Source organism: Diadema antillarum, unplaced genomic scaffold (genome assembly GCF_040938485.1).
Source record: "Diadema antillarum isolate AM-2024a unplaced genomic scaffold, OU_Dant_1.0 seq00000962_RagTag, whole genome shotgun sequence".
Lineage (NCBI taxonomy): Eukaryota > Metazoa > Echinodermata > Echinoidea > Diadematoida > Diadematidae > Diadema > Diadema antillarum.
The window spans coordinates 757,916-771,623 of record NW_027271809.1 but is presented as its reverse complement, the minus strand read 5'-3'; the positions used below and the strand labels follow the sequence as shown (position 1 = coordinate 771,623).

The 13,708-nt window shown below is 39.0% G+C and overlaps 1 protein-coding gene across 1 annotated transcript; it reads left to right on the top strand.

Annotated features, from left to right (window-relative positions):
* The first annotated feature begins 701 nt into the window (after positions 1–701).
* LOC139741918 (small ribosomal subunit protein mS29-like) lies at positions 702–11,625 on the top strand. Its single transcript, XM_071652490.1, has 11 exons — positions 702–743; positions 1,493–1,630; positions 2,175–2,276; positions 2,881–3,082; positions 4,433–4,566; positions 5,328–5,408; positions 5,930–6,091; positions 6,955–7,014; positions 7,576–7,668; positions 8,511–8,625; positions 11,540–11,625. The coding sequence occupies exons 1-11, from the start codon at positions 702–704 to the stop codon at positions 11,623–11,625; spliced, it is 1,215 nt and encodes a 404-aa protein (XP_071508591.1).
* The last annotated feature ends 2,083 nt before the right edge of the window (positions 11,626–13,708 follow it).

The following is a 13,708-nucleotide window of genomic DNA, read 5'->3' as shown; positions in this document are numbered from 1 at the left end:
TGCCATACAGTCAAACCTGCCTTAGCGGCCACCTGTCTATAGCAGCCACTGAAAAATCCCCCCGAGAGAAAAGCCCTGTTTAAGACCCTGTGTATAGCAGCCACCTGTCTAACGCGGCCAGCGGCCACAAATTTCGTTTCCCTCGGTAGATTTTAACCCGTCTATAGCGGCCACAGACCCGGTAATTCAGCGTGTTTTTCTGGATTGTGGCCGTGCCAGTCATTCATGGGCAATGTTCAGTGATCGCCACCGCTGCATTCATCACTTATTCGGTCATGATAATACGCTAGTGTTAAGCTTTCTTCACGACTGTACAACATGCTACTGTGTAACAATTTCATAAACGCCGGCATTGTTCAATGCATGAAACACACGTGTGCATACATACGCATGTACATGTGCACTAAGTACTTATAGATGTACATTGTATACAACAATGATACATGTATAGGCAATTACATGTATAGGCAATGCACACATATAGTTGGATAACCTGTCTATAGCGGCCACCTGTCTATAACGGCCACTTTTGTCGTTTCCCTTGGGTGGCCGTTATAGACAGGTTTGACTGTATTTGGTATTGTGGATTACCTGCTGGATATCTTAGCAACATATAAAGTATCAATATGCAGCCATGAGTAAGACTGCAGTGAGAATGACTGGTAATTCATTTTTTTATTTTTTGTGCAGGTAAGATCAAAATGTATCCGGCCACCACAAGAATGCTGACCACTACTATTTATGTGAGTATTGGTACATGGTTTCAGTATTCTGTACTAGACTAATTTTGTTGTTTATTGCTTTTTGATTTTCTTTCAGAATATTGTAATGATTACCACATATGTGTATTTAAAGTGCAGTTATGTATGGTTTTCTAGTACAATATAGGGTTTTTGTAATTGTCTGTATCCTATGATATGATAGCTAGTGTTCAGATACATAATGTAATGCTGCTGCAAGTGAAATTTGGTGGTTTTAGGACACATCTTGTCAAGAACATTCAGACCAAAAAACCTGATGAAATGAAGTTTGTAGAATTGTTTCAGGTGGCCAAAACTGAATTTCTTTGCTGTCTTTCTTTAGCACAGAACATAGAATCAACTTTTAAGTATCAACTTAGTTAAAAGCAGTTTCTGAAATTGTTCCATTTCAAACCAGTTTAGATGAAGATTAATGATTGTTTGCCATATTTCTTGATTTTGATGGAGTTACAGTACTTTGTACACATGATTAAGTTGTAGAGGTCAGAATTTATGCTCCTTTCAGTTCAAGTAGCGACAAAATTTACTCTTCTTTTCCATTTCATTTCATCAATATCTTAAGTGATAAAATGCTCCGAATCAAGAAGGGAAATGTCACCCCTGCTAAAACCAATAATGTTATATTCCAGTTGATATTTCCCATCTGATCTACATGTTACCCTGTGCTCTCTTTTAACCTTGAATGTGAGCCAGGAATAAAAAGTTTGTCCTTTCCCCTGATTGCCCTCTAGAGGAGAGGTGTGAAATGCCTGTCATCAGCTACCACATTTCCTCCTGGGCCAACGGACACCCCGCCTCTCCAGGATCCCGCCCTCTCGGCCCCTCCCCAGGGACAGAGGGAGGACTTCAGGACAGCCGAGAGCAATCCTGTGAGTTTACTATCATGAATGAAAATATGAAACAAGGCAGTTGTTTTTATGTCTTCATCATTCATCACATACTTTATCTTGAGGAATTGATGATTATCAAGGATGTGGCCCTTGAACCCAACCTCAAGTTGTTAATTATACCACCTGTGATGATGTCGGTACCAAAATACATGGAGAGCATCATTGATAATAACCACAAATCCAAACCCTTCCTCTTTTGCCGGTCAGGGTGCTACAAACATACTTGCCCACTTGCCTGGACCAACTAGAGTATTAATTTGCTGTCACAAAAGAAAAAGTGAATAGGCACCTTCCTTCTATAATTATGCAATTCTCGTCCATCTTCCAATATCTCTTAACCGTGACATTTTAATGCCACTGATGGTACCAATGTTTGAAGACCACCATCAAGTTCACTTCAAAGCATCATTCAAAGTATCTGGAATGTTTGTGTGTAGGCAAAAGATGTATACTATCAGAAGTGTTGTTAGACATTGTCCTCAAATCAAATTTTTCTTTGGATCTATGAATTCTGTTCCAAAAGGTGAACCACAATGCTAGCCACATTGGTCAGTTTTACACCATCCCGAGGAAAGATGTCGAGACCCTTTTCCCTGTGGGTATGTCTTCAAGATGGCTGAAATTGGTAAGTCTGTCATGTATGATGACGATTTGTATACATGCCTATTTATTTACTTACAACTTTGCCATGCTTTTTCATCTGTATTTGGTTACAACTATAGGCGTACTGTATGGACCTATCTTGTGGGAACCGTATTTTACTTGATTTTATTTTGCCGTTCATGAGATTATTGCTTTTGTCATCAAACATAAGTGTGTTAGTAAGAGGAGTGATAAGTATTCAATCATTTCTATCAACATTTGTGTACAGAGTTAACACATTTAACATTCCTACTAGTGTTGAAAAGTCTGAATTGCCTCTCTTTGGAATGAAATAAATGTCTAATAAGCAACATAAATAGCCATAAAAGGGATAATTCATGTTTCTCTGTAATTAAAATGGTGAAAAAGGAAAACAAGAGTATATACTGCATCTGCATTGTTGCTTATTTTTATGAAACTGAGCGGAAATGTGCATACTCAGATTGTTGACGTGTACTGTAGGTCTTGTTCCTGCCATGCTTGTAGATGGAGGACTTGTAATGAATCTGGAACAGAACCATATTCTCTCTCACTCTCTGTCTGTCTGTCTGTCTGTCTGTCTCATTGTCTTTCTCTCTCCAACACAGATCAGGCCCTTTCAAGAAGCCTCTCTCATGGTGCGAAAGCCGGCCGTGGAGATCATTGACCACCTGCGCCGAACGGACTTCACCAACCCGCCGGTCAAGTATGTTCTGTATGGCCGGAAGGGCAGTGGGAAGACCGTGTGCCTGAACCACCTCCTCCACTTCTGTCACAACCAGGGCTACCTCATCGTCCATGTCCCCTCAGGTATATAGACTTTAGATGAAGAAAACAACAACCACAGCAACAACGTATGACAATGTCCGAGGCAGTGACCGTCTTATCAAACTTATCAAACTAGAAAAGACACCAACAAGAGAGTGTGAGAGAGGGCATTTGCATAGCGTTTGCAATGATGATGATGATGTTTGTGATGATGATGATAATGATAATGATGATAATGATGATGATGATGATGTTGATGATGATGATGATGTTGATGTTGATGGTGATGTTGATGGTGATGTTGATTTTGATGATGATGATGATGATGATGATGATGATGATGTTGATGATGATAATGATAATAAAATTGGTGTCGGTGATGACAGATTTGATGGAAATTGTGTAGCATATGTGGCTCTGGTTGGCATGATGATGCAAATGATAATGATGGTAAATGTAGTGATAGTCGGAAGTTTTTGGCTAATATATTAGTATGTGATATTATGCTAGTGTATGAATTTTAGCTCCTTGTTTTTCTTTTTTTTTTTTGTGCAAAAGGCTCTTCCAAATGATGATTTGAAATATATCAGTGGGCTAATTATACCCCCGCCAAACAAAGTTTGAAGGGGGTATATAGGAATCAGCGGACGGTCGGTCGGGCGGTCGGGCGGTCGGTCGGGCGGTCGGTCCGTTGCAAATCTTGCGTCGCGAACTACTTCCTCAGTTTTCAACCGATTCCCATAAAACTTGGCACAGATGTGTGCCTTGGGTTGTAGATGTGCAAGACGTATTTTTTGACAGTACCCAAAAGTACGTTGCCATGGTAACGGCATATTATGGGCAAAAATGGGTACAAATCTTGCGTCGCGAACTACTCCCTCAGTTTTCAACCGATTCCCGTAAAACTTGGCACAGATGTGTGCCTTGGGTTGTAGATGTGCAAGACGTATTTTTTGACAGTACCCAAAAGTACGTTGCCATGGTAATGGCATATTATGGGCAAAAATGGGTACAAATCTTGCATCGCGAACTACTTCCTCAGTTTTCAACCGATTCCCATAAAACTTGGCACAGATGTGTGCCTTAGGTTGTAGATGTGCAAGACGTATTTTTTGACAGTACCCAAAAGTACGTTGCCATGGTAACGGCATATTATGGGCAAAAATGGGTACAAATCTTGCGTCGCGAACTCCTCCCACAGTTTGAGATCAATTTTTATGAAATTAGGTACAGATGTTCATCTGAATATGTTAATGTGCAAGACACATATTTCCGCAGTGGCAAAAAGTGCGTTGCCATGGTAACGGCATGTTATTGGTAAAATATAGGGCAAAATGCTTCATGGCAAAAATGCTTCTCTCTGCCTGTATGTTCCTTACTCTTGTCTTGCAGCCAATGCATGGAATGTGAACAACAAGTGGGACTTCCTTGACTCTGTGTCTCATGAGGGGATGTATGACCAGCCCGCCTTGTCCACAGACTGGCTCAAGCACTTCAGGTCCAGGAATGAGAACTTTCTCAAGCAGGTCCGTTCAGGAGCAAGATGGATTGAGTCTACATTATTGTATTTGTTCATATTTTGTCAAGTATCAACAAACAGATTTGTAAAAGCTGGCATTGTATTTGAGCAGTGTATTTTGATTATTGTTGTGCTTGTTAATCCTTATTTAAGGATTATTATTACTAATTTTTTTTTTTTTTTTTTTTGGGGGGGGGGGGAGTAGGGGAAAGGTTTTGCAAAGAAATCAGAAGCAATTCAGCATACACAGCTTCAGAACAGAATAGAGTTAGTGCACATAATTTGCTTTGATTGATTTGTTAACTTTTTTTTTTTTTGGTAACACTGTATTCACAGCCTTTCTGAAAAACAGTCTTACCTGGCTGATCAAGGGCATTTTTATCCCCTGATTAGATAAAAAAAAACACAAACAAACATATTAGGAATTTATTTAGTATCTGTTGGAAAGAGGGTGGTGTAAGAATTGAAACACACAAGGCTTGTGAACACAACGCATGATAGCAAGGTGAAGTCATATTTTCTTGTTGCACATTTGAATGTAAAGGAAACCAAATTCATCCTTTCATATTCCCTTTCCATTCCCTCCTGGACAACAATTCCTATAACTTTGCTTCCTTTTATCAGTCCCTTCTCAAGCTGCAAAATGATAAAAGAGAGCTTGCAACGTAATTGCCACCACACTCACCATTGCAACCAATTGTGTTTTTGAAGTCAACATGTAGTTTTTCTCAAAATTGTTACCATGGTACTACTGTTTGTTTTTTGCAGCTCAAGACAAGTGACAGATATGAATGGAGTAAACGAGAACAGACAGAGAAGGGACAACCGCTCCTTGCAGTAGTAGACCAAGTAAGTCGTCTCCATCTGCTGACTCCTCTGTTGAAAATGTTATTGATTTGTCATTTCTCTTTTAAAGCGTGCAAGTGAACAATTGTATTTGTCTAGTGATTGGTTACTTTGGCAAGGTTTCCAGGTGTTCTTTTTAAAATCTAAGACATGTAGATGTCATTCACGTTTCTGCGGCAAGTATTGTTGTTTTAAGAAGCTGGACTGACTTTCACTCTCTAAAAGGCACTCAAGATGTGACACTGTAGTACCATGTCAGAGTGACAGCCTTATTCCGATTTTCTGCCCACCTGTGTAATGATTTGGATACATAGAAGCCTCCGATGAAATAAGAAATGGCAAATTTAACATCAATTGCATGCTTACCCTCGGCCAGCCAATTCATATGGATTTGTCATCTTTGTGTCTAAATTAGTCTATTATTGTTGTTGTTGTTGTTGTTGTTGTTAGTTTTTGCATTAGTTGTTGTTTTAGGTTCATTTTTCTGTCAACCACATCTTGTCTGCCTTTGTTATAATTTGCAGGGACTGAATCGTCCAAAGAATGCCACAGATGTGATTGGCGTCGTCCTCAAGGAGCTCCAGCAGCAGAGTGGCTCTGGACAGTATCGCCTGATCCTCGCCATCCACAGTGTGAACGGCCTGTTTGCTGAGGTGACCAACATCAGGAAGCCTGGCGGATACATTGTGAGTACTGTCCGTTATGTGAGGGTGTCTTACAAACTCTCCTGTTCAGTGTTGTCGAGATGAGAAAGAGATTACAACAGACTCTTTCTCAAGGAATAACATCTCTCCTAACGTAAAGATTTATATCTGTTCAGAATGGTCAAATTATCCTTGATTTTCACCAAAGTGCAAAGTGATTTTTACATGCATGTACACTTAAAAGTAAATGCAACACCCTTTGATGGTAAACACCTTTATATGTTTTGACTTATTGCCATGTTGATATGGAAAACTTGTGTCGGCCCTGTTTTATGTCATACAACACAAATATGTTTTTCCTCCTTTCGTTCTCTCATCATCTTTCATGTCACTGGAATGTGTGTAATTTGTGACAAGTTTTATAGTGTCACTGGAATGTATTTGATATATTTTACTGAATCATAGCATCCCCGCCAACGGGGATTTGTGGTCTCGGAAGGCCTTGTTTGGGGTTTTCAACAAGCATCACTAACAGTATGTAGATATGATGGAATCTGATAACTACATATTTTAATAGATTTCCATTAATATGATTACAGTCTTGTGAATATGCTTACTGTAAAAGTGGATATTTTCGCGCGACTAATTTTTCGCGCTTGGCCTGGTAAGAAGAGTTTCGCGTGTTTTTATTTCCGCGGAATCAAGACATCACGCACAGGAATGTATAGCAAGCAAAAATATTCGCGTGCTTTTATTTTTGCGCTAGTTTCTGGTTGCGTGAAATGCGCAAAAATTTCACACCGCAAAAATTTCCACTTTTACAGTATATCATATTTCAGGACAGCAGTGAGTAAGTTGATGCTGTCATACATGTTTTCAATCATCTGTGTTCTGTTTTGTTTCAGATCCCAGTCAGAGAATTAACAATGCACCATCACTTCAAGAAAGCTCTGAAAGGGAACTGGGTGAGTGCAGTCTAAAAATAATTGAATTGTTTCCACCACCGCTCTACACTTCAATTCTCTAAAAGTGGAAAACATTAGTGCGATTGATTTTTCAATTTCAGTAAGCTTCAAATGAGATTATATTCTTTAGTTATTTGATATCCCCCAAAATATTCATGTGTTGGTATTTTAGCAATAGTTTAGGGTTGAGCAGAAATCTGAAAAAAAAAAATGTCCCACCACAAATTTTGAGTTCACATTTTTGATGGTCCAGTATGGCATTATAAAGTGTAAGTTCAGATGAATGAGGAATATAGAAAAGGAACAAAAGTTATTCTTTTTGAGTATGTCTGTAATTTGGGGTACATTGATAGATGATATCGCACATTAGCTTCACAGACATTTTATTTCAGTTTGACTAGACATTGTGCTTGCAGCAGGAGACTGAACAGTATACTATATTTTTCCATTTGAAAAAGCGCGGTACAGACTTGAGGGACTGCTATATATGTATCACTTGAATACGGTGTTTTCCTCATTGTACACATTATTGCATCACTCCTTACTAATATCACATCACAGACAAATGGAGCAATCATCACCACTGTGGATCAGCATAACTCCTATAAGATGCCGAAGGAAGACTTCAAGCCTCTCTATCTGCTCCAGAAGGAAGTAAGTTCTGATATGAGCATTCTGTGCATTCTCCTCACTCTACATGGTCATTGGTGATAATTTTGTAACTTTGGGTAATTTTGTAATTTTGGGTCATTTTGCCTCTGACGAAGATTCTGCTAGGATCGAAAGCTCAGGCCCCTTTTGACTCCATTTTACTCCATTGGCTTGCCACTATTGGATAAGCAGTTTTCAGCAGCTTTTTTCTGCTACAAGTTTGTAACCTGGAATAGAAAAAAGAAGGCGGCAGGCCACGCCTTTTATTAGGATCTCTTTGTTTCACCTTGTTTTTGGATATCTCAGCCATTTCAAAACCAATTTTCATCAAATAAACTTTTGATTCCCCGTAGAATTGCATGCTCTTTGACATCTCATCGAGTGGTTTCTGAATATCTCGCAAAACGTTAAAAGCTTCATCCTCACCTCAACCAGAACTGTACAGTTCCTTTAAGTTGACCCCCCTCAACAAAAAAAAAAAAAAAAAAGAGAGAGAGAAAAAAAAAGAAGAGGTTTGCAGTCAACTGACATATCTATTCAAATGTACCGTACTAGTCATTGTACATGTGAGGACATGGTTATCAAACTATATGAAACCAGAATTCCCATAAGTATATAGAAGTATAAAGAATCATACAATGTAACCATCTAAAAAACAGTATATGTTGCATATTACCTTGATGTGAAATGGCAAAAGACAAAGAATGGTGTTCAATGATAATAACTATGATAGAAGTATAATTGTTATTTTCATCATTATCATTATTTTTCAGTGATGTTATTTTTGCATTCATTTATTCATTCATTTCTGTATGTACTGTTACTCTTTTTGTTTTTCTGTCCAGGGCTTTGAGTGGTTGGATCCATTTGTTCCTGTCCACGTAGAAAACTACAGTGACAAGGAGTTTGAGAGCTGCATGCAGTATTACACTAGCAAGAACTGGATACAGTTTGATGAAGGTGAGCATAGTGACCACATCTTAACCCTTTCTGTGCCAGGGACTTTGAACAGTGTGTACAAGGCTGTAGGGTTTTCTGTGTCAGATGGCACTCAAAGCACAGAAATCATTTGTGAGGAACTTCAAGCTCCTTACTGAGCTTGTAGTTTAAGAGACTGGTGAAAACAGATTGTAAGCCCATGTACTAAATCTTGGGGTGAATTTCAATTTTCTTTTGGTTTGATTTCTGGTCCAGTGTCTGCAGTGTTCTCTTTTCAGATTTGGCTTTTTTGTCCCCGCCGAACGAGTTCGAGCAGGGGACTATGAAACGGGCTCCGTACGTGTGTGTGTCCGTCCGTCCGTCTGTCCGTCCGTCCGTCCGTCTGTCTGTGCATCCGTGTGTGATCAAACTGTTCAATTTGCTACTTCTCTGTCATTTATGAGCCAATTTTGATTCTGTTTGCTTTATGTGATAGCACTACATGGGAGCTTTGAAACTTCTACACAAAATTTCAGTTGTGACCTTTGACCTTGACCATTGACCTATATTGTACATTTTGCTTCAAAATGCTACTCCTTCGCCATTTCTAACCCAATTTCGATTCCGTTTGCTTTATGTGATGGCACTAGGTGAGGGCTTCAAAACTTCTACATAGAATTTTGACCTTTGACTTCTTTGACGTTTGACCTTGGTTTTTTACCTATATTGTACATTGAATACAAAATGCTACTCCTTCGCCATTTCTAACCCGATTTCGATTCCGTTTGCTTTATGTGATGGCACTAGGTGAGGGCTTCAAAACTTCTACAAAGAATTTTGACCGTTGACTTCTTTGACCTTTGACCTTGATTTTCGTCCTATATTGTACATTGGCTACAAAATGCTACTCCTTCGCCATTTCTAACCCGATTTCGATTCCGTTTGCTTTATGTGATGGCACTAGGTGAGGGCTTCAAAACTTCTACAAAGAATTTTGACCGTTGACTTCTTTGACCTTTGACCTTGATTTTTGTCCTATATTGTACATTGGCTACAAAATGCTACTCCTTCGCCATTTCTAACCCGATTTCGATTCCGTTTGCTTTATGTGATGGCACTAGGTGAGGGCTTCAAAACTTCTACACAGAATTTTGACCTTTGACTTCTTTGACCTTGATTTTTATGCCTCCGCCACGAAGTGGTGCCGGAGGCATTATGTTTTCGGGTTGTCCGTCCGTCCGTCCGTCCTTCCGTCCGTCCGTCCGTCCGTCCTTCCGTCCGTCCTTCCGTCCGTCCTTCCGTCCGTCCGTAATGAATTTTGTGGACAGGGTAACTACCAAAACCTTTTGAGGTATCCTAATGAAACTTGGCATGTATGTGTATTAGGGGGTGAAGTTGTGCCTATCAACTTTTGGGTGCACATGCTCAAGGTCAAAGGTCAAAAGGTCAAGGTCAAATGCTTAAAATTTTACTATTTCCCCCATATCTATGCAATGCCTGAAGATATTTTCTTGAAACTTAGTGTATACATGTACTACCCAATTAAGATTCTCTGGTGAAAGTTTGGGGTCATGAGGTCAAAAGGTCAAAGGTCAAAAGGTCAAGTAAAATGTTAAAATTTCACTTTTTTTCTCTGTATCTTGGAAATTGTTCAAGGTATCTTCATGGAACATAGTGTATATGCATCTACTGACTGGCAGTGGTTATCTAGGGAATTTAGGGTTCATGGGGTCAAAGGTCAGGGGTCAAAGGTCAAGGGCAATACTTCAAAATCTTACTATTTTCCTTATATTTATGCAATGCCAGCAGGATATATTTTTTTTAAAACTTGATGTATGCATGTCTAACCCAATAGAGATTCTCTGGGATTTTTTTTTTGCCAAGAAGGTCAAAGGTCAAAAGGTCAAAGATCAAGTGAAAGTGCTGAACTTACTTTTTTCTCCATATCTCGGAAGTGGCTCAAGTTCTCTTGAAACTTAGTACATGCTGAATTTATGTATGTTCTGCCTGACAGTGCTTCTCTTATAAATCAAAGGCCAGATGAAAATGATAACAATTTACTGTTCAATACAGAAATTGCGCTTTTTCTCCATACCTTGAAAATTACTCAGTGCATAAACTTATGAAATGGTCAAAGTCAAGTTAAAGTTCTTAAATCCCCAAATACATGCTCTCCTATTCATCCAATTAAACATAGGTCAAGGAAGGTAAACATTCAATACATTTGTGACAAACATGTCATTTTAATAATTTGCCAATTTTGTGAAAATGTAATCACACATTGTCCACATGTACTACTGAGTATAGACCTATTAGGAGAATCATGCATTATGGCGGAGGCATACCAGTCGCCATAGCGACATTTCTAGTTTACCTATATTGTACATTTTGCCACTAAATGCTACTTCCGGCGGGGACATATGTTACGCACCGCATAATTTCTACTTTTCCTTGTTTCTTCTTTGTTTGTTTGTTTGCTGTTTATAGTAGAGGATTGAAACAAGCTTTACATCTTGTGAATTTATGGGGAAGCTATTCTTTTTGACATTTTGTGCCAGGTATCTTTGTGTTTTAGGAAGCAATGTCGTGATATGAAAGACTTAAGCTGAAAGTTGAGGTTAGTTCTGGGCCTTCAAGAGCCTTTCTGGCCAAACCTAGTGAAGTGTCTGTGTCTTGAAGGACTGTGATGAATTAGTTCTCTTTGGATGGAATGCCATCCCTTTATGGGGTGAACCCCCATCTGTAGGTGATTTGAGTCTCATATCATAGTTGGCTAGCTAGTTGCACGTAACATTTATGTGCAGGTATGCGCTCTAAAGCCCACGGCCATTCAGCCATTTGGAGACAGTCTTGTCAATGAAACAGACAACAGCATAGTCAGATATTGCAGCTGATTTTAATTTCTGTGTGATTGATGATTTATATACCCCTACTCTCTTTGTTTCTTTAATCCCAGCCAAAAGTGAGGAGGGGAAACTGCATCTCAAGCTCCTGTCTGAAAGCAACCCTGGCTCCATCGAGAGAATCTGTGCATCCATCTGAATGCGACATCCAGTGATAAGCTTTTCAGACCGAGTGCAGTTAATATAAAACCCACCTATAAGGTGTCCTGACTCTGCTGAGATGGCGCAGCAGGCAGGCCTATGTAGAGCAGACAGCAGCCGTGGTATCCACAGCCTTGCCTTGAGGAAATTGTCGTGTTGCTAGGCGATGGGATAAGCGTGGCTCCTCATCCATGTTTGTGGATCATTGTGATGTCACACAGGAGGTGGAAAATTTCATGGAAGTGACCTGCTGTAAGGGACTTTGGATTTGGGCGATGTTTGGAAGGAAGAACTACACTTTATGATTATGAAAGCAGAGAAGCATATATTGCATAAGACATCGAAGAACATACCAGGGGACAAGATTTGGGTTGGTTCCCTCCCAAGTCTTAAAATAATGCTCAGGTGTGCTGAAACAAGGAAAAAGTTCATCTATTGCGCAAAACACTTAAGACGTTGAGTGAATTGTCTGATGTAGATGATTTCGTGCCTGTAGTAATTATTATTTTTCTTTTCGGCAATCATTGGTATTGTTTAGTCCTTTCAAACAACTTAAACAAGTCACTGAGATACTTATTCAGACCTAATTCTAAAAGAACTAACTTTCTTTGTTCTGATCTACAAGGTTCACTGTGTAAAACATCTTTAGATGACACTTTCCTGCAGGTCTGTATGATATTGAAAAATCTGAAGGCTTATCAGAATTGCAGGTCGAGATGCACAAAAACAATAGAAATATGTTTATTCTACATGAACAATATCATTGTTAAGAGTGCCAGACTGTCTTTAATTTATTCAGTGCATTTTCTATATAATAGTGAACAGCACATCTTTTTCGTTCTTTATTTCTCTTTCTCTTCTCTCTCAAAACAGAAAACTGTGAAGGATAAACCGCCAGTACAGGGTGCATAGAGGCATGCCATGTACACCAGGTTATAGTGCGTTAATTTTGGATCAGGTTTCACAAGCCTGGCTTCCTAAGGCCCCCCCCCCCCCCCCCCCCCCCCACCAAAAAGAAAAAAAAAATCATATGTAATTTTGTGTATTTTTATGTTACAGCGATTTATGTAATCCCAGATATATGTTTGGTTTTTAGTTTTAAAAAAAGTGAATTGAATTGAATTGAATTGCATAATGATCATTGGATCCACCACATGGCTTCCAGTTTATACTACACCCCAAACAAATGATTTGATGCCGAAATCTGTACTGTATTCACACTGAATGACTTTCAGTCCATGCCTCACGCAGGCCAAACTTGGTCTTAAAAGACAACCTATCAGTCAGTTTCTTTTTTTGGTCTCAGTGGAACATGTGCTTATTGTGAATGGTATTCTTTTTTGTTTCGTTTTGTTTTGTTTTATTTGTTTATTTCTTTGTAGTTTTTTACTATCAAGTTGCAAAGTGTACAATGAACAAATGTTGCCAGTTCCAAATACCTCCCTATACCTTCCATGTTTCCTCAGCACCTTGTTGGCTGTTCATTTTGTGGCCTACAGTCGAGTATTGTTGCTACTACATACATGGCTTATTTGACATCATGTGAAAGCTATTAAACTTGCAGATTTCTATATGAAATATGTGTATTAAATCAACTTTCCCATACAGTTGTCTGTCTCTACTTGTGAGTTTGACAAGTAAAATGGTTTCTCTACAGTGAGGACATACTTTTTGTCTACACGAGCCTGAAATGTCATGATATACTTGTATATTTTGAATGATGATGATAATAACCATGCTGTAATGTGAATATTAATCTTTAATTCTCTTTGAAGGGGTCGTTTTGTTTGTAAGAAAAAGTGAATTGCACTACACTGTTTTCTCATTGCCATTTACCATTACAAAATAATCGTGTCTTGTCAGCAAGAATTGCTAACAAGCACTGCTAATTATTTGTTTGTTTGTTTGTATATGTGTGTGTGTGTGTGTGTCATGTGTGTAGTGTTTGCTATTTTTATGTGTTAGGCCTCACTACAAAAGACACAGTGAGAGGGAAGATTATGTGTAAATAGCAATTTTTCCTATGGGAGGTAAAGGGACAAGGTTGAATGATCAGACTCGTTTGCCGCATTTATGAGCGC